Source organism: Cervus elaphus, chromosome 2 (assembly GCF_910594005.1).
Source record: "Cervus elaphus chromosome 2, mCerEla1.1, whole genome shotgun sequence".
Taxonomy (NCBI): domain Eukaryota; kingdom Metazoa; phylum Chordata; class Mammalia; order Artiodactyla; family Cervidae; genus Cervus; species Cervus elaphus.
The window spans coordinates 32,030,451-32,055,714 of record NC_057816.1 but is presented as its reverse complement, the minus strand read 5'-3'; the positions used below and the strand labels follow the sequence as shown (position 1 = coordinate 32,055,714).

The 25,264-nt window shown below is 48.0% G+C and overlaps 1 protein-coding gene across 2 annotated transcripts; it reads left to right on the top strand.

The window, feature by feature from the left end:
* The first annotated feature begins 2,308 nt into the window (after positions 1-2,308).
* Positions 2,309-24,472, top strand: KCTD14 (potassium channel tetramerization domain containing 14). 2 transcript variants are annotated; one of them, XM_043875524.1, is made up of 2 exons: positions 2,309-2,557; positions 21,507-24,472. In XM_043875524.1, the coding sequence occupies exons 1-2, from the start codon at positions 2,354-2,356 to the stop codon at positions 22,167-22,169; spliced, it is 867 nt and encodes a 288-aa protein (XP_043731459.1). In that variant the 5' UTR covers positions 2,309-2,353; the 3' UTR covers positions 22,170-24,472. The 2 variants fall into 2 exon arrangements, with proteins under 2 accessions (XP_043731459.1, XP_043731460.1); XM_043875525.1 differs by lacking the exon at positions 2,309-2,557 and adding an exon at positions 16,363-16,584.
* Positions 24,473-25,264: the final 792 nt, after the last annotated feature.

Genomic DNA, 25,264 nt, shown 5'->3' with positions numbered 1-25,264 from the left:
TGTGCTGGGTCTGGGGTTATAACAGGGCATGAGGCAGACAAGGCACCCCACTCAGGCAGTTTGTGTCTAGTGAGAAGAAATCCACAATGAACATATGCACAGATAAATATGACCATATCACATGGCGACGTACCAGGAAGAAAACAAGCTAATGAGCTAGACCCCTGCGACTATACAAGTATGCTCTGCAGCCTAGCAGCATCCAAGCACCAGGGAGCTCACCAGAAATGCAGAGTCTCGGGCCCTGCCCAGGATCTCCTGAATCTCCATTTCAATGAGATCTTCAGCGGATGCCTATGGTCAAGGGGTCAGGAATTCTTTCCAAGCATGGCTATCACCCCAGGGGAAAAGAAATATTCATTAACATATTGAGACCTGAATATTCTCAGTTTCTGGAAGCTCTGTCTTGCAGGTAGAGGGAACAACCAGTACTACTAATCAGAAAATAGTCTCCTTAAAGCCACATCTGGAACTTCCCTGGTGGTCTGGTGGTTAAGACTTTGCCTTCCAATGCAGCAGGTGTGGGTTCAATCTCTAGTGGAGGAGCTAAAATCCCACATGTCTCACAGTCAAACAACCAAAATATAAAACAGAAACAATATTGTAACAAATTTAATAAAGACTTTAAAAATGGTTCCTATAAAAAAAAAAAAAAAAAGCTTCTGTGGTGGCTCAGTGGTAAAGAACCTGTCTGTCAATGCAAGAGACGTTGAGTTCAATCCCTGGTCCCCTGGAGGAGGAAATGGCAACCCACCTCCAGTATTCTCGCCTGGAAAACCCCAAGGACAGAGGAGCCTAGGGGGCTATAGTCCATGGGGTTGCAAAAGAGTCGGACACAACTCAGCCGCTAAAAAAATAACAAATGTTTTTTAAAAAAATCTTTAAAAAGAGAAAAGCCATAACTAACTTACTGGGGAATCTTAAGCAAGTCACCCCACCTCTCCAGGCCTCAGTTTCCCACCTGGAAAATTGAGGCATTGAACTAAATAGAGGCTCTTTCAAACTGGGGGGAAAAAAAAGCCCACAGTCCCCTGAATGGAGGATTTTGAGGCATCAAGAGTCAAATGACCAGCTAAGAAAGCTATTTGAGGGAGCAGCAGGGCCTTGGAGTCCCAAGACCCACATGTAAGACATGACTGAGCAACTGGACACACACAAACATACAGTAAATAAAAACTTAAATGGAAATGAAAACAGCAATTTAAGGAGCCATCTCTGGGAAGAAGGAGGATGAAAGAGGGGTATAGACAGGTACTTTCTATTTGTTAGGTCTTATTTCTCAAGCTGAGTGATGGGTACATGGATATTTATATAATTCATTCTCTCATATTTATTAATACATTAAGTACTTAAAACAACAACGAAAAGGAAAAGTGGGAAATGTTTTCCAGGTAGAGGTACCAGCTTGAGCAAATGTCCAAGGACACAAAGTAGCAAGAACATCACCCCCCTTCTCCCAAACTTCACAGCTCAGTTCAGTTCAGTTGCTCAGTCACATGCAGAGTATTGGAGTTTCAGCTTCATCATCAGTCCTTCCAGTGAATATTCACGACTGATTTCCTTTAGGATTGGCTGGTTTGATTTCCTTAGTCCAAGTGATTCTCAAAGGTCTTCTCCAACACCACAGTTCAAAAGCATCAATTCTTCTGCGCTCAGCTCTCTTTATAGTCCAACTCCCACATCCATACATGACTACTGGAAAAACCATAGCTTTGACTAGACAGATCTTTGTTGGCAAAGTAATATCTCTGCTTTTTAATATGCTGTCTAGGTTGGTCATAGCTTTTCTTCCAAGGATCAAGCGTCTTTTAATTTCATGGATGCAGTCACCATCTACGGTGATTTTGGAGCCCCCCCCAAAAAATAAAGTCTGTCACTGTTTTCATTGTTTCCCCATCTATTTGCCAGGAAGTGATGGGACCGGATGTCATGATCTTAGTTTTCTGAATGTTGAGTTTTAAGCCAGCTTTTTCACTCTCCTCTTTCATCTTCACAAGAGGCTCTTTAGTTCCTCATCACTTTCTGCCATATGCAGGTGTCATCTGCATATCTGAGGTTATTGATATTTTTCCAGGCAATCTTGATTTCAGCTTGTGCTTCATCCATCCCGGCGTTTCGCATGATGTACTCTGCATGTAAGTTAAATAAGCAAGGTGACAATATACAGCCTTGACGTACTCCTTTCCCAATTTGGAACTCCACAGCAGCTTTTCCAAATCTTTACTCCCCCACTTCCCATCTCACCCCTTTCGCCCAGCCTCACACTCCGCGGCTGACCTTTCTGACCGGATAAGCCCCCTCCCCATCAGATAGGCTCTCACCCCGGTGGCAAGCGTACACCTCTCATGTAACCATGCAATACACGAAGGCATGCGTCGTCTCGAACCCTGCAGACTCCAGGAAAACTGGGCGGCTTCCAGCCGGAGCCAGACGCGAGGCGGGGGAACGGCTGCTGCAGCTCCGGGCAGCAGGGGGCGCTGCGGGGCAGGCCAGAACCGCGGCTCCGCCTGCGCCAGCCTCTGGGTCCCTGGGCGGAAAACACACGCGTTTCCAAAAGGTAATTGTCCGTCTCGTTTAGATAAAAAGGGTTGAACGATGGGAAGAGAGTGGGAGGAAAACCGTTCTAAGACCCAATTCGCTAGTCAGGCGTCGTTAATGTTTCCGAGCTCTTTATTAAAGAAGGAGTTTGACTCAACAGCTGGAAATCACGGAGCCGATTTCTTTCTTGCCTGACACCTGTCCTTTAGAACCGATTCTGCGCACTCACGCTTTACTCTTCCGGGGATGAAATCCTGGCAGGTCTCCTAGCTTTCCGAGAGTCTCCCGTTTATTTTTTTACTTTGATTTTTATTTATTTATTTATTTGTCTTTTTGTGACTGGGTTTATTTCATTTAGCGTGATATCTCAGGATTCGTCCATGTTGTTGTACGTGATAGTTTCCCTCCTTGTTAAGGCTGAAGAGCATTCCATTGTGTGTATACATCACCACATTTAGTTTATCTATTTATTCATCGATGGACATTTGAGTTGCTTCTATCGCTTGGTTTTTGTGAATAATGCTGTGTTTGTTTGTTTTTTTAGTTGGAGGCTAATTACTTTACAATATTGTAGTGGTTTTTGCCATACATTGACATGAATCAGTCATGGATTTACATGTGTTCCCCATCCTGATTCCCCCCTCCCACCTCCCTCCGAGTCTCCCGTTTATAATCAGGTAATCGAAGTGCTGGGGCAAGCGTTAAAGCAAACCTGCCCGGATCCAGCTCCCTCTGGCTGGGACACCCGCTGGCTGGGGAGGGCACCAGGCAGTCTCCCTCCCCAGCGAAACTTCTGTTCCTCCTGCTCCTTCCTGGGCTGTCTCTGACTCTCCAGAGTTGGGGGCAGAGGGGGCGGAAAAGTCACAGCCAAGAAGGTCTACCCATGGCACTGCCCTCTGGTCTTTCGTTTGTTCTGTCCCTAAGTAGTGCCTGACTCTTTGCGACCCCATAGACTGCAGCACGCCGGGCTTCCCTGTCCTTCCCCATCCCCTGGAGTTGGTACAAACTCAAGTCCATGGAGTTGGTGATGCCATCCAACCATGTCATCCTCTGTCGTCCCCTTCTCCTCCTGCCCTCAATCTTTCCCAGCATCAGGGTCTTTTCCAATGAGCTGGCTCTTCGCATCAGGTGGCCAAAGGATTGGAGCTTCAGCTTCGGCATCAGTCCTTCCAATGAAATCAGGTGTGATTTCCTCTAGGATTGACTGGTTTGATCTCCTTGCAGTCCAAGGGACTCTCAAGAGTCTTCTCCAGTACTTCTGGTCTTGGCAGTTTCCAGATGCTGACAGTTTCCCTCATGAGCACTTTTGGTAGGCTCCTTGGAGACCTACCTTGGAGACACCACCATTCAGTTCCAGCACCAAAAAAAGAAGTGCACTTCCTCTTTCATGCTGCTTATAGCCCCTCAGCTTCTGCATCCCTCCTCACAAGTCCAGCCTCATTCTGTGGGAGTCCCCTAAGTGGAAGCTCTCTTCAACAGGGTCCTCTCTAAGAAGGCCTCATTCTTTTTTCTTTTTTTTAATGATTTATTATTTTTCCTGATTCTTTGTGGAATCTTAAGTTCCCCAACCAGGGATCAAGCCTGCTGCGCCCTGCATTGGAAGCATGGAATCTTAACCACTGGACTACCAGGGAAGTCCCAAGCAGGCCTCATTCTGCTCCTTACCTGGGTTCTACATGTGCCCTAAGAGAATCACACAGCTGGAAGTGCAGCCCCTTGCCTAGGAACTACCCCCCAACTCACCAGATCCCACAGCCTCCCCCCTCTAAGGCTCCCCAAATAGTTCTCCAAAAGCCTATTTCCCCTGGTTTGAGGGGGAGAAAGGGTCCTTCCCCTTCCTGGTGAGGTGTGGGTTGGGGGACAGGCAGAGTGAATGCCCTGACATCTCTTTGAAGAGAGTCTTCTGTGGGGTTCCTGGGGGACGTTCTCTCTCTGACAGGCAGGTAACTAAGGTCATGGCTCTTAGCCCTGCCGCCTCCCCGCCTCCTGAGTTCTGAACTCATTTTAAGTTCAGCAGCTCTGGCCTTTGAGGCCTCAGCTGAAATTCTGAGGTGAATGGAAAAGTCTTTGATTAGGTCTTATTAGTTTCCAACCTTGGCCTGAGAACACTGTCTCTAACCTCAACCTAGAAAAGACCTCGCCAGAGGATACGCCCAGAACACAAACCTGTCCCTCCCCTGGTGAATTCTTCATGCTCCAGCCGCTTCCAACAGGCAAGTTGCATGTCAGCTCCTGGGCTTTATGGCCACTTCTCAAACCTCATATCTCCTCTCACTTTGCCTTTCCTTCCACCAGAGGAATTCTACTCCACGTCTGCCTCACTCCTTGAGGTCTTTGAAGACCAGAGTCAAAATGTCTCCTTCTCCGGAAAGCCTTCTCTGATACCCCCTCCTCTGTACTTCCACAGGCCTTGCCACAATTCGTGTTTTGTTATGATTACCTCGATCTGTACCCATCTCCCCAACTTGATTCCGAGCTCTTTGAGGGCAAGGATGGAATTGTTTTGCTGAGTGTGTTTACATTGTTTGTATGAAAAACACTTTCAAAAAGGAAGCAAAATGACCTATAATCCCAGCGCTTTTTAAAATTTTAGTTGATTTACAATGTTGTGTTAATTTCTGCCGTACAGCAAAGTGATCCAGTCATACGTATATATACATTCTTTTTTATATTCTTTTCCATTATGGTTTGCCATAGGATACTGAATATAGTTCTCTGTGCTATACAATAGGACTTTGTTTATCCTTAGCATATAATAGCTCCATCTGCTCACCCCAACTTCATCTCTCCCTCAACTCCTCCTCCTTGGCAAACAGGAGTCTGTTCTCTGTGTCCGTGAGACTCTTTCTATTTCCTAAATAGGTTTATTTGTGTCATATTTTAGATTCCACATGTAAGTGATATATCATATGGTATTTGTCTATTTCTGACTTACTTCACTTCGTGTGATAATCTCTAGCTGCATCCAGGTTGTGGCAAATGGCATTCTTTTTTCCTTTTTATGGCTTAGTAGTATTCCAGTGTGTATATACACCACTTCTTCTTTATCCATCCTTCTGTTGATGAACATTTAAGTTGCTTCCATGTCCTGGCTATTGTGAATAGTGCTGCTATGAACGCAGAGCTACATGTATATTTTTGGATTAGGATTTTATCTGGATATATGCCCAGGAGTGGGGTTGCTGGCTCATATGATGGCTCTAATTTTGGTTTTCTGAGGAACCTCCGTACGGTCTCCATAGTGGCTGTACCAACTTACACTCCCATCAACAGTGCAGTAGGGTTCCCTTTTGTTTACACCCTCCCCAGCATTTGTTGTCTGTAGAGTTTTTAATAATGGACATTTTGATTGATGACCAGCACTTAACTTTTGATATTACAGAAAGGACAAAGAATCTTCCTTCTCCTATGTGTCCCACCAATCTTACCTCCAGTGACACTTTTAAGAGGGTGATATGATTCTTTACTGTCTTTTCCTGGCACACATGTGCACATACACACAGAATTTTATTTCTTATGATCAGCTTTGTCTGCAATTTCCATTTTCACTTTCCATATTATTGCATATGATTCTACCTCATTCATTTTTAAATTATGTGTGTGTGTCTGTGTATAAAACAGAAAATTTTCCACTTTAACCATTTTTAAGTGCATGATTTACTGGCATTAATTACATTCACCATATTGTGCAACCATCACTATTTCCAAAATTTTTCATCATCCCAGAAACAGAAGCTCTGTATCCATTAAGCAATAACTCCTCATGCTCCCCGGCCCCTCTCTCCATAACCCCTGGTTAGAGTGACCTCAAATCTACTTTCTGGCTCTACAAATGCCCCATTTTTTTTTTTAAACAGTGAATATCATTCCACAGTAGGAGATGTTATCATCTATTTAACCATTCTCTACTAATAGACATTTTGGCTGTTCCCAAGTGTTTTATAACAAGCAAAGCTGCTACAAATCACGCAGAAAGTTGAGGAATGGGTTGCTAGTTGCTGAGACATAGGGTGTGTGCATTCAAAAATCTAACAGACACTGTTAGACACTGTTCTGCCTGTGCATCACTTTTCACAGGAAGGTTTCTGACCCTCTTTTCCAGATATTCTGGTTTAATAAGAGTGCACTGGGGCCCGGCAACCTGAATTTGTATAGACATCCTACCCGATTATTGTGATATGAGAACTCACAATGAGAAACAGAGCCGTGTGGCCATGTTGCCGGGCCCCCAACATCTGCCCTCTTCCCTGGAGCAACGTCATAAACCGTGACACCCCAACCCAGAGCCTGCTGCCAACAAGCCAAGGCTGCCCTGATGAGTCATCAGGCACAGTGAGCAGGCCCCCAGGGTGACAGAGCCTCTAAGGAAATCTTGATGGATTGTGCGTCTCCCAACCTGGAAGCGCTGAGTCACCCTGGTTACCAAGCAGCTCCCAATTCTGTTAGCTTTGCCCTTTGTGGGAGGCAAACTCACCCTTCATTCAAATCAGGGCCCATCAAGGAAAAGCTTATCTCCCTGGGGAAATTATGACTCACGCATCAGGAGTGGTGGGTGAAGGACAGAGAGGAGAGGAGAAAAGAGACAGAAACAAGGCTGAATTCATTCCGGGAGTGGGAGGAGTTAAAAGGTGAAGGAAAAAGAGTAGAGAGGGAAAGAAAGCAAAATGACTAGAGTTTTTTTTTTTTTAATGACTAGAGTTTGAGGTAAGTCACAGAAAGGAAAGAAAGAGAAAGGGGAGAGGGAGCAAGAAGGAGGAGGAGAGGAGAGAAAGAAAAGACATGGAGCAGAACGTGGGATGAGTTCCTCAGCTGGCATTTTGGATCAGTCCAGAAAAAACTGCTCATCAGATCTCAGGAAGACTCCGGTGGTGTGGTTCTCAGGCCCTGCCTATAAGCCAACTTGCATTTTCAGCCTCACCAGCACTCCCTGGCAATCTTCTGGGGGTGGGTGGTGGAGGTCAGCCTCTGAGTAGCAGGCAAAAACATACTGAGGAGCAGTCACACCGTGTGTGCCCAGGTAGGGCGTACGGCCTTCCCAGTCATTTGGCAACAAGGAACAGATCCTCAAAAAAGGTGCACACTCTTTGCTCAGTGTCTTAGCTATAGAGCCCTTAATAAAACGGGGGAAATCCTCACAACACTAGATGAAAAAAAATAAGTACATGTTTAAATTCATCTTTAAAATGGTATGATTCAAACTTCCCTGGGGATCTAGTGGTTATGACTCTGTGTTTACACTTCAGGGGGTGCAGATTTGATCCCTGGTCGGGGAAGTTCTGCATGCTACGGGATGTGACAAAATAATAATAGTAAAGGTATGATTCCAATTTTGTTCGTGGGTATGGGTGTAATGGGGATGGCATTGCCTCTCCCCTGACTCAGAGTCTTCTGCAAGTTCAGTTCAGTACTGTGCTAAGAGAAAGTTGTCTTGTTGTTCTCTTTTGTCAACCTCATGTCTAGCCTCTACCCCTTCCTCACTAGCCTCATGCTCTCCCTGTAGGGGACATTCTCATCAAAGTCTTGCCAGGGCAGTAATTCCTAGTCCCGGCTCACACTGCAGAAGCCCATATGATTGGATTCCTCTTCTGCCTGCCCCTGGTGTAGCTGGAGGCCCTCCTGTGACCACGATAGTGGAAGTCACTCGGTTTTGCAGTGTGGTCCTGGCCAGGCTCCTGCCGCTGGGCCACCTGAGCCCATCCCCTGGGAATACTGATGCTTGCGTACTAAGTCGCTTCAGTCGTGTCCAACTCTGTGCGACCTCTAGGCTCCTCTGTCCATGGGGATTCTCCAGGCAAGAATACTGGAGTGGGTTACCATACCCTCCTCCAGGGGATCTTACTGACCCAGGGATCAAACCTGCCTCCTGAATTGCCAGGTGGGTTCTTTACCATTAGCGCCACCTGGGAAGCCCAGGGAACACTGATCATCTAAAGAAATTTCCTTTTGGTTTAAGGAGCTGGCCTTGGCTTCTGTGGTTTGCCACCAGAAGTCTGGCCTGATACTTTCCCTGGTGTCAGCTGCTGGAAGTTCGGCCACCACTGCCCGAACTGCTCAGTGGGCGACCCCCCTCCCTTCCTTGGGTTAGGGTGTCCTGGGGCTGCGTGAGGAAGTGCCTGTCTGGGGTAATCAGGTGGGGCCTGCACCCTGGGGCTGGGCAGCTGGTGAAGGAGGAGTTGGATAGGATGCATTTAATTCTTCTCCAGGAACCCAAGGAGGATGAGCCGGCAGAGGTCCCGGACACAGGCTACAGGATGTGCTCTTCTCAGTGACAGCGGGTAAATAGTAACTAGCTCCCAAAAAACTGGCCCTGCAAGCCAATAGCTGCCAGCATGACCTGAAAAACAAGATCTGGGGAAGAGATAGGAGGACATCCAGCTCTCAGACAGGACCAGAGAGAGGCCGGGGACCCAACTAATGGCTCAGAGAGGGAGGCGCCACCCGCCAGGAGTGAGAATCCACTGACTCTGGAGGTCCCAGGAATTGCAGCACTGTCCATGTCAGCTATGCTGATCTATACTATCTTTGCTGGGCAGGATTCCGTCAGAAGCCCTCAGATTAAAAGGGTCTCTGGGTATCCCTTGGGGAGGGTTGAGGGAGAACAGCTGGAAAGATGATCCCCATTTCACAGCTGGTCTGGTGGGGGAGGAGCCAAGGGCAGGAATGGTTAGCAATGTTTGTTGTTGTACTTGTTTTTTAGCAATGGTTTTTTTTAAAAAATCTTTTGGGACCTCCCTGGTGGTCTAGTGGTTAAGAATCTGCCTGCCAATGCAAGAGACACAGGTTCGATCCCTGGTCCTGGAAGATCCCACATGCCAGGGAGCAACTAAGCCCAAGTACCACAACTACTGAGCCCATGTGCCCTAGACCCCACGCTCTGCAGCAAGAGAAACCACCAGGGTGAGAAGCTGGTGCACCACAACTAAAGAGCAGCCCGTTCGCTGCAACTGGAGAAAGCCTGCATGCAGCAAGCAAGACCCAGCGCAGCTAAAAAAATAAATAAATACATAAAATTTAAAAAAAACTGAAGTATAACTCAAATACAGAGGAATGCACCCAAGTAATTTTCACAAAATGTTAACACGCCTATGTAACCATTACCTAGGTGACGACAAAAGACATAACTCAGGATCTCAGAAGTTCCCCATTTGGTGACAATGATGATTTTAAAGAGGAAAGTGGACAAGGTCTGAGAGCAAAGGAGGAAGGAAAGAAAAGATCCTCCCAGGTGCCAGTTGACTGACACGTGGTCCTGGAGACACAGCAGAAGGCCCCCCTGTCTGTTTTAGCACCAGCTGTTGAACTGGCCCGCATGCAGAGCTCTGGGGCACACACCCGGTGTTCAGAGTCTGTCCTTGGGAACTTGGTGAGCCATGGGCAGCCCTGCCAAGAAAGGCAAGGAATTGGGTGTTTGGAGAAGATCACAGACCAGGTAGGACTGGGCTGAGAGCCTGAGGGCAAACAGGAAAGAGGATTGCTTCTGGGCTGGGAGGGCCTGGGAATGCTTGGTCCCAGGGGAGTGGCTGCCACAGTGACTATTTGTTCCCCCAAGTTTCTGTTTGTCCAAGAATGATTCATGTAGGTTCCACTGATCAGTCCCTCCTTCTCTTCCCCACTGTGAGCTGCTGTGCCAAGGGCACGGGGCACTGGGGGACATGCACAGCTGTGATGCCAGGAAGACCTGAGTTTGAACCCCAGCTCTAGGCTGTGTGACTCTGGAAAAGTTTCATTCCCTCTCTGACTTCAGTCAGAGAAATGGGACAATAACCTCATGCAATAGCTGTGAAGAGGAAATGAGATAAGCCACATTAAATGCCTGACATTGGGCAGGCACTTAAAAAATGCTTGTTCACTTTTCTTTGTCCGTTTTCCATTTAACAAATATTTATCTGGGGCCTGGTGTAAAGCAGGCAGCTGTGCTAGGTACTGGGAAGAGAGTGGTGAACAAAACCGGTATGGAGCCTGGCTTCTGTTATGGAGCTTAGAATCTAACGAGAGAGAGACATTCAATAAACAAACATATACACACCGTGAAAGAGAAGCACAATGTGTTATGAAAAAGAACACCAGGACTTCCCTGGTGGCGCAGAGGATAAGAATCTGCCGGCCAGTGCAGGGGACATGGGTTTGATCCCTGGTCCGGGAAGTTTCCACATGCTGCAGAGCAACCAAGCCCACGTACCACAATTACTCAGCCTGTGCTCCAGAGACCAAGAAACTGCACCTACTGAGTCCCCATGCCGCAACACTAAAGCCCGTGCACCTAAAGCCTGTGCTATGCAACAAGAGAAGCCACTGCAATGAGAAGCTCATGCGGAAGGGCTGCAGCTAGAGAGCGGCCCTTGCTCTCCACAACTAGAGAAAGTCTGTGTGTAGTAACGAGGACCCAGCACAGCCAAAAATAAATTAATAAATAAATAAATTAAATAAATTAAGCAGTGTGTACATGTCAAAAAAAAAGAATATCAGTGGTGACTTCCTTCCAACAGAGTGGTGAAGGAAGGCCTCTTGGGAGAGGTAACACTTACGCTAAGACCTTAAAGGATGAGAATGAACCAGGCGTTTTGGCAAGCAGGACCCAAGGTGGGAAAAAGGCACAGATTTTGAAGCCAGATATGGGACGATTTTCAAATCTTGGGTCCACTGCCCAGCAGCTGTGGGACTTTAGGTAAATCCCTTTACCAGTTGGGGCCTCAGTTTTATCTTCCTTAAAATGTGGCTAAAAACACTACAGAATTGTGACAATGAAACCCAACTGTGTATATCAAATGCCCTGCCTGGAGTCTCAGTAAAAATCAGTTCCCTTCCTGTACCAGCTCTTGATGAATTGTTGAGCAACTGGCATAGAAATGATGCATGCATGCATCATTTAATGCATGCACGTGCACACACACCCCCGTGCAGTACATACACACCATGAAAAACACACACAGACAGGACACAGGTACCTCCTCAGACTGGGAATTCAAGGAGAGGTCCATGAAGGGACTCTGCAGAGATGGCAGGGGCTGAGGAGAGAAGCAAGGAATAGTGCCGTCCCTCAGGACAGCTAACCGTGGGGCCTGAAAGGAAGACAGTGGCTACCAGAACCACAGAGAGGGTGTGGTGAGGGTGCCTGAGGGACACAGCTGACCCACACGGCCCTGGCAGGGAGGGAGCCAGGGAATAAAGAGTCTGATCCCACCTCCCTTTGTCCTCTGATCTCTAGGCCTCACGGTGGCCAGACTCAGACGCAAGCTGGACGGCACAGGTATTGTATTGCATGCTCAGTCGCTCAGTCGTGTCTCTTTGCGTCCACATGGACAGTAACCCACCAGGCTCCTCTGTCCATGGGGATTCTCCGGGCAAGAATACTGGAGAAGGTTGCCATGCCCTCCTCCAGGGGATCTTTCTGACTCAGGGATGGAATCCACATCTCTTTTGTCTCTTGCATTGGCAGGTGGGTTCTTTACCACTAGCGTTGCCTGAGAAGCCCTCTGTCCTCCACACATGATTTCTTTTTAATTTTTAAAAACTTATTTATTTTTATTGTATTATATTTGTTTGGCCGTGTTGCTCAGCTTTCGGGATCTTAGTTCCCTGACCAAGGATCAAACCCATGCCCCCTGCAGTGGAAGCACAGAGTCCTAACCACTGGACCACCAGGGAATTCTCATGACTTCTTTAAAAATAAATAAATAAATAAGAAACACTCCTAGAGAGTGTTCGGAAAAGAAAGAAGGAAAGGAATGAGGGAAGGAAGACAGGCCCTTGTCCAACTCCCAGTACCTGACACCATGATTGACACATAGTAGGCCCTCAGGTATCTGTTTCCCCATCTCTAAAGGGGACTAGCACTACTTGCTATTTGTTCTGAAGATGAAATAAAACTCTCCAAAGAACCTGGCCCAAAGTCAGACCCGTCCGGTTCAGTCCTGGACCATTCTGTAAAGACCTGGATATTCCTCAAAGGGCGTAGGGCGGAGGGAAGGGAAGAGGGTCCTTGTGGGTTGGCAGGGGTCTCCCCCACTGCAGAACTCACAAAGGGAGCCTTGTGCGGGAGTGGTGGCAGGATGCTCCGAACGACAGCTGGGCCCAGGGCTGCCAGGCCTGGGCTGGGCTGGGCTGGGCTGGGCACTCTGCCACAGGCGGCCCTGTGAGGGCTCTTTCATCTGAGTCCCAGCTGCCACTTGGCCGGCTGGCCCGAAGCCCAGCAGCCTGGAGAGGAGAGGGGCTGGCAGCTTTGTCTCAGGAAGAAGAACAAAGAGGAGGGCAGAGGGAAGCAGTGCTTGCTCTTGGATGCAGGCCAAACGGAAACAAGATCCAATTCTAGGCAACGCCAAGGTACTGTTTGAATTCCTTTGTTGCCATAGCATTAAGCAAGACCATTCCACAGAGATGGTCTCAAACAATATCCCAGCCCCCACCATGTTACCGGTAGAGAACTGAGGCCCAGAGACAGGCAGGGACCTGGCCAAGGTTACACGTGAATGGCAGAGCCGCAGCTGGAAACCTGGTTGGTCTCTTGTGCCCTGGTGCTGAAGGATTCTGAAAGAAGCACTTCACCTCTGGGACCCCTGGGGTTCTCATACGTAAAACAGAGGTGCTAATTCCTATTTTGAATGGTGAGGGTCAAATGTGCTAATGGATATAAAAGGAAGAAGAGGGCTATTTGACTTGGGTCTTGAAGGCTGTGTAGGAGTTTTCCAGAGAAGGAACTGGTGAGGAAAGGCATTCTGAGCACAGGGAACAGCATAAACAAAGTTCAAGAAAGTATAGGAATGTAGGTTGTTTCAGGGCAGCTGGAGCTGGAGGAGAAACTGGAAATGGGGCCCAGGCTTCTTGATGCTGTCAGAAGTGCCCACTGCCCCTCCAAGTGTCCAGCCCTCCTTTCTGTGGTGATGACCTTTCAGAACTCAGCCTCCCCATGGAATCATCCTGGCCCATACAGCTGATCAGCCCTCTGGGAGGAGTCAGACAACGTGAGGGGAAGGGGCTTCATGTGCTGGGCAGAGCCGGCCTGGCCCATGGGAGGCTCCCTAGCCCAGATGCAGCAGGCAGGGACGCCTGCTTTGAGGAGGTCACAGCTGCCTCCCCATGGCTCAATCCCATTTGCAAGTCATAGTATTTAAGGTACACTCTCAGACCCAGTGTCTCAGTCCGTCCAGGCTGCTATGACAAAAATACTGGAAATTGAGTGGTTTATAAAGAACATTTATTTCACACCATTCTGGAGGTTAGGAAGTAGAAGTCATGTTGCCAGTGGACCTGGTGTCTGATGAAAGCCCACTTTCTGGTTCATAGATGGCCATCTTCTTTCTGAGTCCTCATATGGTGGAAGGAAGGAGCCAGAGAGCTCCCTTTTATAAGGGGGGGGGGGAGTCTCTTTTATAAGAGCACTGATCCCATTGTTTCATGACTTAATCACCTCCCAAAGGCACCACCTAACATCATCACATTGATGATTAGGTCTCAATGTGACTTTTGGAGGGAGACAAATGTTCAGACCACAGCACCCAGATACAAAGCAATTCTTTACAGTCACAGAATTCTGGAGTGAGAAAAACATGGAGTTTAAGCTTGGTTCTGTCCATTACCAGCTGTGTGGCCTTTTAGCCATTCACTGAACTTCCCTTGGTTCCCTCATCTGTAGAGTAAGTCTAACTGCTTGGAAGAACTTATACAAGAGCCTGTGTTCAGTACGGGTGCTCAACACATGATCATTTTCATTTCCCTCCTTTCCCTGGCACAGCTGACCCCTCCGCTGGGAGGAGTCCCTGGCAGGCTTCTCTCAACAAAGCTTTCCCCGCTTCAAGACCCAGCTTATGGGCCAGCTCTTCCATGAAGGCTTTCCAGACCCCTCAAACTGGAACGCTGACTTCCTCTTGGGCTGCCTTGCACTTGTCCTATGTTATTGTGTTTTCTTTTGTTTTGCTCTTTCATACTTTTTCATGTTCACTGCAACTAGTGGCTTAATATAAATATGTATTAAGAAAAGCATTTCTTTTTTACAGATTTATTTGCTTGTTTTGACTGAGCTAGGTCTTCGATGCTGTATGGGCTTTTCTCTAGTTGCAGCAAGCAGGGCTACTCTCTAGTTGTGGTGTACACAATACATTGCAGTGACTTCTCTTACGGAGCACAGGCTCTAGGACGTGAGAGCTTCAGAAGTTGTGGCTTCTGGGCTCTAGAGCACAGGCTGAGTAGTTGTGGCACACAGCTTAGCTGCTCTGTGGCATGTGGAATCTTCCCGCATCAGGGATCAAACCTGTCTCCTGAACTAGCAGATGGATTCTTTACCACTGAATGCCACCAGGGAAGCCCAAGAAAACCATTTCTTACTCAATAATTTCCCCTCTCTATTTCTATCCCATTCGTACAGAATAACCAACAGTAACATCCACTGTGCATCCTTCTACACTTTTCTAAGTATACGTTCACACGTGTGTCCTTGTGCTCAGCCATGTCTGACTCTTTGCGACCCTTTGGACTGTAGCCTGCCAGGTTCCTCTATCCATGAGATTTTTCAGGCAACAATACTGGAGTGGGTTGCCATGCCCTCCTTCAGGGGATCTTCCTGATGCAGAAACTGAACCCACATCTCCTGTGTCTCTTGCATTGTAGGCAGATTCTTTACCCACTAAGCCATCAGGGAAGCCCATGTGTTCACATAAATAGATATACATTTATATGAGGTTTATGTTTATGTCTTTACTGAATTCCCATAGTATACACTGCTCTGATGTTTGTTTTTAATTGCTTAATAAATCATGAGGGGCTTCCTAAGTGGTGCAGTGGTAAAGAATCTGTCTGCCAGTGCAGGAGACACGAGAGACACCCAGTTTGATTGGGGAGATCCCCTGGAAGATGACATGGCCCCCCACTCCAGTATTCTTGCCTGGAGAATCCCATGGACAGAGGAGCCTGGCAGGCTACCGTCCATGGGGTTGCAAAGAGTTGGACACAACTGAAGTGACTTAACATGCATGGATGCATGGGTTTTGGGGAAGAGGATCACCGAGACAAAGTGCCATTTTCATCACACTCTATCAAGGATACACATTATCATCATAATTTCTGACTCCTGCTGTTGACCTTGATCACCTGGATAATCACCTGGCAAAGTTGTCTCTGTCATTTTCTCCACTGTGCATTTACTCTTCTATTCCCCTCTCTTTCCATATTGTCCTCTTTGGAAGGTCATTCTGCAGGCCTATACTATACAAGAGTTATGCCCCGCTTCATAAGGATTATGTTTTTTTTTAATAGTTCTTTTTAATTTTTTAAAGTTTTATTTATTAATTTTTGGCTGCACTGGGTCTTGGTGGCTGTGCAGGGTCTTTCTCTAGTTGCTGGGGGAGGGGGGTATTCTCTAGCTGGGACGGGAGGACTTCTAGTGCCCGTGGGTTCCAGCAGTTGCAGTTCACAAGCTCCAGAGTACAGTAAATAAATCTTTTGCTTAGTTGTGGCCCCTGGGCTTAGGTGCCACAGGGCATGTGGAATCTTCCCGGACCAGGGGGGGCCTAGGGATTGAACCCAGGTTCTCTGCATCGGCAGGCAGATTCTTTAATAATAATATATTAATAATCCCGGATCACCAGGATTATGTTTTACCAGCAAAATAACACACACAGCAGGTACCTAGCATGTGCTGCACTTTCAGCAGCTGATCTCAGGTGACTATATAATCCACTCTCCCCTGGAGACTCACTTTTCTTACCTGTAAAATGGGTGTTTCTCATCCTTCACCCCCAGGGCTGTAGTGAGTGGACAGTGTCCAGGGCGTCAACGTCAGTTCCCTCTCCCTTCCCCATTTGGTTGTCCAGCAACCCAGACAAGAGAGGGGCAGTGACCAGCCTAAGGTGTCACCGCCAACTGCAGCCCAATCAGGGCTCTCACCACACCCTGGGTAGGATTCCCCCACCCCCCGGGCGGGAGCCAGGTGCACTTCGGCCGGCCACAAGTACCCCGCTTGGGCCAGCGCCCGCGGGGCCGGGGGAGATGAGCCTGACCTCAGCGCCCGACTCCCGGCCGAGTGGCCGGGCCGCGCCCCTCGCGGGCCGGCGGACGGTGAGTGCGAAGCCCGCAGCGGGCGTGCAGAGCCGCCCGGCTCCGGGCCCGCGGCCCTCCCTTTCCTCACTCCTTCCAGGGCCCTCTAACCGTTCCCTCCCCGCAGGTCTGGGTTCCCCTGCTTCGGGCGCGCCCCTCTCGGCCTGCGGCTGCCGCTTCGATCTCTCCTGCGGCGCCCCGCTCTCGGGGCCGGCTCCGGCTCGGTCCGGCCGCTCCTCGTGGCCCTCTTCCCGGCTTGGCTGCCTTTGGTCTCCTCCCCGTCGGCTCTGTGTCTCGCCTCGCCGCCCCTCGGGCTCGCCCCTCCTCCTTCCCTGCCCCACCCCTCCTGCCGGTGGGAGAAGCCCCCAGTGGGGGCGGGCCGGAGTACCGTCCCCTCACCCCCACCCCACCGCACCCCTTCTGCAACCTGAACCCCTGCCCTCTGGCTGGCTCCTGAGTCTTCCCGCTTGCGCCTGTTTCCTCCTAGGATTGGGGGTGGGGAGGAGGGGGGAGTGTGGACCGAAGGGGACTGTCAAGAAAAAGCCCAGGGCACTCTAGTATCAGAACCTTCTCAGCTCTCCCGGGCTAGGTGCCATCTCCAAGGCTTGTAGGAAGGGAAAGCAGATCCAGCCGTGGGGCGACTTTGGCATTTACCAGTTAGGTGATGACAGCCTCATTGTTGTTGGCTGTTGACAAAGTCACCTGATCAGAGGCGTGGCCACCCAAGGTGCCCAATAAATGTCTGAATTAATTATCAGAAGAGGGAGGAAGCCAGGGCGGCGCTTGATGCGAAGTAGGCCAAGACTGGCCTTTATGAGAACCCCAGGCGCTCCTGTAAGTCAGCGCTGAGGGTAAGTGGGGTTCAATTCAACAGACACGTTGAGCACCCTCGTGTGGGGAGCCCTGCCCTATGTACTGGTAACGTGAAGATGAATCTGGGATAATCCTCCCTTAGGAGCCTTCCACACTAGTGGGGGATTCAGATGAAGGAACAAAATTGCAAGAGAGAGATAACTATCATGACGGGGGAAGTACACGGGCCTCTGAAATCACAAGCAGACAACCCATCCAGAAAATTCCCGGAGCAATTAACTTGAAGGCTGAGTGGGCTGAGTGACGGGACAGTGGGCGGTAAGCGGAGTGAACGCCTGCGGACAGTGGGGCCCAGCGTGCTCTGGTTGGTTCCTAATGGGAGACCAGTATGTGGCTCTGCTAGTTGATTGTTGGGGTTACAAAGGGTCTTGTAAACCTTGTTAAGGAGTCTGGAGTTTACCTTTAAAGAGATGTGGGATCACTGAAGTGGTTAATGCAGGTGGTGACTAGATCAGATTTGCTCTTCAGAGAAACTGCTCTGGTTTCAGAGTTGATATTGGATTGGGTGAGGACATTCCAGGGAGCCAGGAGCCGTGGATCTGACCAGGCATTTAGAATCACCAGGATTTAGTGACTGTGTGTGGGGAGGTTGAGAACATGAGCAGAGTGCAAGATTACAGTCTAGGTTTCTGGCTCAGATGACTGAGACAGGATGCAGTGGGAAAATGTCCAAGTTGTGGTGTGGGGAGAGATCTTGGGGCTTGGGGACATATGACTGGAGATGTCCCTCCACTGACTAGACTAAGAGTGACCTAAGGAAACATATGAATGTTTGGTGGGGTTAGAGTTGGGCCTGTCTGATTCATCCTTGTGTACCAGCACTAGCCTGATACCCACATTTCCCCAGCCCCTGCACACAGGTCAGGCTTGCCCATCGAGGAATGCTTCACCAGGGTGACTAGGTAGAACAGGTGGGGAAGAGGGGCCATGAGGAAGCGCTGGTAGTCTAGAAGAGGGATGGGAAAGAAGTCTTTATCTGCTAGAAACAAATACAGCAGTATTCATGAATGACGTAGGAGGTTTGGGATTCCCAAAGAGGTTTGGTGTCTTTAGAAAACAAGGAGAGAAAAGGGACAGAATTAAGAAGCTTGGGGACAGGACCCAGGTCTTGGGTGATAAAGAGATGGGGGTGAAGATATCAGGGCAGGGGACTATTTTGTTTAGTATCTGGAAATGAGCTTCAGAAACAACATTTGCAGTAATTGGATTCATTAAACTTTCAGAGCTGAAGAAACTCAGAGTTCTCTTCATCCATTTTGCCTCCCTATGTCATAGATCACTAAGCTTAAGCTCAGAGTGGCTCAGATGGTAAAGAGTCTACCTGCTATGCAGGAGACCCAGGTTCGATCCCTGGGTCGGGAAGATCCCCTGGAGAAGGGAATGGCAACCTACTCCTGTATTCTTGCCTGGAAAATCCCATGGATGGAGGAGCCTGGTGGGCCCCAATCCATGGGGTCACGAAGAGTCAGACATGACTGAGCTACTAACACACTCAAGCCCGGAGAAGGAAGTGAGATGCCCCAGGAACGTAGCTAATAACTTGGCAGCAGTGGGACTGGATGTTGGGAGGGTGGGAGTAGAGCACGCATACTGTCCTCAGTCAGACTGACATGGATTTGATCCCAGCTGCCACTTATACCAAGTGGCGCTAGTGGTAAAAAACCCACCTGCCAATACAGGAGACATAAGAGACAGTTCAATCCCTGGATCAAGAAAATCCCCTGGAGCAAGGCACGGCAACTCACTCCCGTATTCTTGCCTGGAGAAGCCCATGGACCAAGGGGCCTGATGGACTACAGTCATTGGGGTCGCAAAGACTCAGACAAGACGGAAGCAACTTATGACACAGCAGAGTGACTTTCTCACTTCCTGACTGGGTGATCCTTCTCTCCGAGCTTCCCTGCAATGTGGGGATGTTAAGAGCACCTGCGAGCTTTCAGTGGTAGAGGAGTGAGAAGAATCCATCACCAGTCCACTCAGGGGTTAGAGTCTGCAACTTCTCACTTAACCGCCTCCTTTACAGAACCACCTTCGGGTTAACCAAACACCCTTGCCAAGGAGCCTGGAGGTTTATGGGAAAAGGAGAGAGTCACAGGTCCTGGGCTTATTTTTCTCAAGGCTGAATTGTTTGGCTGCTGTCAGAATGCATCCTCTTTTCTCCCCTCTCCGTTCCAGCGAGCATAACTGTCCCTTGGCAGGAACTGTTGCTATGGCAACTTGGTTCTTCCCCCGAAATCTGGCTGCCTTGAGCTCTCTTAATTCCAGTACTTTGATCTTAGAGGTAGAGCCCACAGACAAGTTGAAAAGGAAGTCACACCTCAATCAGACTGAAGGACATTCCTATACCCCTGGCCCTGCAATGACCTGTAGTCAAGTCTCCAGTTTGGAAATCCAGCTTCCCCCCCCAACACTGCAGATTTTTACCACACCCACATCCATCGCATCCCCTAGGAGACCTTCCCTGACAACCTCCAGCCCTCGTCCACAGAAAGAGCCAATCCCTTTTACCTTTGAGTCTTCCCCCTCAGCACCTACACATCGAAACCATCTGTTTCCTTCTCTCCCCTGTGAGCTCCTCAAGGGCAGGAACTCTGTCATGTTCATCTGCTTCAGAGAGGGCTTGGGTGGAATAGGTTCTTCCTACATTTTGTTGGATGACTGGGAAATGAAGAGTGGAGGTGTTCGAAGGTTGGAAATTAACTTCTGTAATGACTAAGTGCAAGCTTCGGGGTAAGTCAGATCTGAGTTCAAATCCTGTGACATTATCACTTAATAACTGGTTGATCTTAAGCAACTTAAACTTCACCTCCTTAGTTTCTTCATCTGGAAAATGGGGATTTAATACGTTCCTCATAGGATTAGTGTGAAGGTGGACTTAGTAACTTTGCACAGTTAGAAGACTGTGAGGGGAGGTCCGCTTGTTCCTCTTGTTCCAGCTGCCTGACACAAAGTAGGTGCACACATGTTTTATTGAATGGATTTTAAATGATGAAAGGTGTTTAGGAAGCTGGTTTGTAGGGTAGTAACTGATGTATCACCCCATGTGTAATAATCACTGATGGAGTATTCGGGTATTTTTGTTAGGTCTGTGGGGCAGCACTTAATGTCCCCCAAATGAAGCCTGACCCTCAGTCCCCTTTCTATGTCTAAGTCCCTGTCTATGTTGGCCTGTGGGCGTCTCCAGGCAGATACCGCATGGGTCTTACCCACATTCTTAGTGCTCAGCCCGAGAGAAGAGGCCTCTAAAAATTCTGATGAACAGTTAAATCTAATTTATGTTTGCACCATACGTTACCATTTATGAGGCAGTTTTACACCTGTTGTATTTGGCTTTACTGACCTTGTCACCACCAAGGACATTCCTGTTATTTAATCCCATGGGCCCTTATTTTGAAAAAGTACCCATCAAACAAATTCTGTTAATGTCATGCCAACTGCTAGCCAGAACTTCTGATTTATATGAAATAAGAATTTTTATCACCATTCCCAGCACAGGCTGTGGACACACAGTAAGTACCGAAGAAATGATTCCTGGATTGAATTCATGTATGGTTTTTTTAACCTTTCTAAAAGGTTGAAAATGTATTTCTCCCTTTTCCCGATGCCTTAAAAAAAACAAAAAACACACTATGTCTTATATCTAAGCATTCCTGTCAGGACCTCATGTCACAAAAGCTCCAAATCCTTATTTTATGAATAAGGAATCTGAGGCCTAGGGAGGGGAAAAGTCTTGCCACAGGCCACACATTTTAGCAGTATTCTCCCTGCAGCTTGCTTCCACAGCAGCTTCCTCCACTAATATTCTGTGACCTAAATGAGAAAATTCAAATGCTTGAATTCGGTATTCTTATTTCAAACCAAAATATTTTCCTTCCTTAAAATGCCTACTCTCTGTAGCTCTACAGCATAAATAGAACCCCTTTCCTGTAAGATGGACATTCCAGTAAGCTGAAGCCAATTCTTACGGCTCCCCTAAATTCTGTAGGGTATTATTCTTTGGATGAAAATGAATCATGAACTCCCCGGAGGTGGCGCTGTTGGTCATTCTGCCTCTTGTGCCCCCCCCCCAGGAATCTCCGGTCGTGGACCTGAACGTGGGGGGTGAGTTCTATACCACCACCTTGGGCACCCTGAGGAAGTTCCCAGGCTCAAAGCTGGCAGAGATGTTCTCCAGCCCCGCCAAGGCCTGCCTGGATGCCGAGGGACGTTTCTTCATCGATCGCTGCGGCACCTACTTTGGACCCATCCTGGAATATCTGCGCAGTGGGCAGCTGCCCACCCAGCACATCCCGGAGGTGTACCGCGAGGCTCAGTACTACGAGATCAAGCCTTTGATCAAACACCTGGAGGACACGCCCCAGATCTTCGGCGAGCAGGTGGCGCGGAAGCAGTTCCTGCTGCAGGTGCCAGGATACAGCGAGAACCTGGAGCTCATGGTGCGCCTGGCGCGCGCCGAGGCCGTGGCGGCGCGCTGCTCCCGAGTCCTGGTGTGCCTGGTACGAAACGAAAAGGAGGATGCCAACTGCGCAGACGCCCTGCGCTCCCTGGAGGCGAACAAAAGGTCAGTGGTCAAATTCGGGCCTTGGAAGGCAGCCCTGGATATCAGTGACCTCCTGGACTGCCTGAACATGGACATTAAGGCCCAAGGGTACCAGGTATGCTATTCACACAACAGTCCGTTACCAGCCAAGGTCTCCGACTACTTCTATACATTCAGCTTCAGCTGGTGGTGATCCCCAGGGGCCGGGGCTCTTTGTTATGGGCTCTGGTGGGAAGTATGAAATTAAAAGTTGCCTTAAAGAGTCATCTTTCTTTAAATTAAAAAACAAAAACAAAAACAAAAAACAGACAGAAGTTCCCTAATGGTCCAGTGGTTAAGAATCCACCTGCCCAATGCAGGGGACGTGGATTTGATCCCTGGTCTGGGAATATTCCGCATGCTGCAAGGCAACTAAGCCTGTGGGCCAGAACTACTGAGTCCGCCACTCTGGAGGTCTGCTCAGCAACCAGAGAAGCCAGCACAAGGAGAAGTCTGCCCACGAGAGCTGGGGAGGAGCCCACCCCCCAGCTTGCCGCAACCAGAGAAAGCCAGTGCACAATGAAGACACAGTACAGCTAAAAACAAATAAATAAAATTTAAACAAAAAACCAAATAGACATCAGAAATTTCCATGGTGGTCTAGTTGAGTTTTGCCACCAAATATTTGTTTCCCTCTTGAGGTTCTTTCCATCCATGGCAACTGACTCCACTGTACTTGCCTACTGAGGTGCAGCTGTTTCTTCTGTAAAGTCTCATGGACCTGCCAGACCCTTCCCTGAAGTCTAACAGCAATGTGGAGATGAGTTGGAATGTTTCAACCATGCTTTGGCTGGAGATGTGGGATGACAGCAGAAAGTAATAGGGTGTCATGAATCTAGACAGTCAGACCTAAAAATGTAATCCAGCCAGCCTCAGCTTGTGGTCCAGTCTTCTAGCCCTGGTGTCTGCCTTCATGAGGAAGATGCCACATTAGTACTCGACATCGATGCGGCTCAGATCTTCTCTCCTGGGTGCTGTGAGTGTTGGCTGCTGAAACCTCACAAGTGTCCTCTTCTGTAGAGCAGCAGTTCTCAATGTGTGGTTCCTAGACCAGCAGCACCCCCAATACCTGGGAACTTGTTAGAAATACAGATTCACTAGTCCCTACCTCAGATCTACTGAATCAGAAACTCTGGAAGTCTGTTTTAACAAGTCCCCCAGGTAATTCTGATGCACCCTAATTTTGAGACCTGCTCTAGGAAAGAATTGCCATCTCACTTGTGTGGAGGTTCAGAAGACTGATCCCTCACCTCAAGGAGGAACAGGTCTGATGCGGTTCCTATTTTAGAGCTCCTGGGGATCAGGCTGAAGTCAGCCTTTGCTGGACACCACATTCCTGTTTAGTGGTCTTCTTTGACTTTGCCCTGCTTCGCTCACTACCCTCCCCCCCGCCCCCCGCCCTTCACTTGAGAACACATCCTCACTAAGTCACTTAAAGAAGAGACTCACTCAGGTTCTACTTCATAACCAAAGACATTAGGTAACTTTAAGGAAGACACCTTCATCCTCTCCAAGTTCAGGTCTGGTGTAGATGGCCCACATTTCCTACCTAGTTTGACTACCATGCATCCTGGGTTCCCTGGGACTGAAGGTAAAGTTTAACTGCCAAGCTGTAGGGAATTAACACTGAATCAGGAAATTTCAAATTTAAACGTAAAATTTCTCAGAACATAGTTATTTTCAGTGAGCATTTTAATTCAGTAACTGCATCTGCTTGTATATATTTTTTATTCTCAAAGCTTGTTCCGTATTTTTCTTTTTTTTTGTATTTAATATGGCTGACAGTTTAAAGTAGAAAAATCCTAAATGTCTATTTGAACTTTGTGTCATGATTCAATTCAACATTATTCATAAGGAGCCAAAAAACGTTCATACCCTTTGATCAGTAATTACACTTCTGAGATTTGATTCCAGAGAGACACTCTGCTCTATAAGATCTAACTAGGATTGCTTAAAATCTCACTTTTATGAATTATGGAAAGATCAATGTCCTCCCCAAGATTTCTGCACATTCCCAGAGGGCCTGTCTTCTTAAGGTCAGTTCTGGTTCTCTGCTCCTGCTAGATTCATTCAGCATCGGGATCAACTAGATTTCTTAACCTGTTGTGCTGTTCTATACAATGCTTACCCAGAGTTAACAGTCAAATCTTTTCCTGAATTTTTACAGATACCACTCGCACCAGCTATTTGCTCACATAACAGGCAAATAAAAGGAAGGGAGTTTACCACACAGAAATGCAAACAACTTCAAATTTAATATTGGGCATATCTATTCTTAAAAGTGTCTTAATCACCCTATCACTAGAGGTTTTTCACTAGTAGATTGTATTTGTTTTCTACTCTTTCTTTTCTCCCTATTCCTGCCGCGCTTCTGTGTGTGTGTGTGTGTGTGTGTGTGTGTGTGTTTGTGTGTGTGCTCAGTCATGTCCAACTCTTTGCAACCCCATGGACTGCAACACACCAGGCCTCCCTGTCCCTCACCATCTCCCAAAGTTTGCCCAAATTCATGTCTATTGCATTGGTGATCCCATCCAGCCATCTCATCCTCTGATGCCCTCTTTTCCTTCTGCCCTCAATCTTTCCCAGCATCAGGGACTTTGAAACCCCAATTAAAAAATGGGCAAAGGACCCGAATAAATGTTTTTCCAAAGAAGATGAACAGATGGCCAACAGGCACATGAAAAGATACTCAGCATCAGTAATTATTAGAGAAATGCAAATCAAAACTGCAATGAGGGTCTCCCTGGTGGCTCAGTGGTAAAGAACCCACCTGCCAATGCAGGAGATATGGATTTGATGCCTGGTCCAGGAAGATCCTAGAAGTCGAGGATCAGCTAAGCCCATGCGCCCCAACTGCTGAAGCCCAAACACTCTAGAGCCTGTGCTCCACAACGAGAGAAGCTGCTGCAATGAGACGCCTGTGCACGACATCTAGAGAGTAACCTGCGCTCGCCACAACTAGAGAAAAGCCTGTGCAGCAACAAAGACCCAGCACAGTCAAATAATTAAGTAAAATTATTTTTTAAAAAATCCACAATGAGCTATCACCTGAGATCTGTCAGAATGGCTGTCATCAAAAAGATCACAAATAACAAATGATGGCAAAGATGTGGAGAAAAAGGAACCCTCATACACTGTGGGAATATAAATTGGTGCAACTCCTATGAAGAATGTTACGAAAGTTCCTTTAAAAACTAAAAATAGAACTATCATATGACCCATTAATTCTATTCCAGGGTATATAATCTA

Coding starts and splice junctions, on each gene's coding strand:
- KCTD14 (XM_043875524.1), top strand. CDS start 2,354: ATGCAATACACGAAGGCATGCGTCGTCTCGAACCCTGCAGACTCCAGG. Junction 2,558..21,506: donor AACACACGCGTTTCCAAAAG/GTAATTGTCCGT, acceptor CCCCCCCCCCAG/GAATCTCCGGTCGTGGACCT.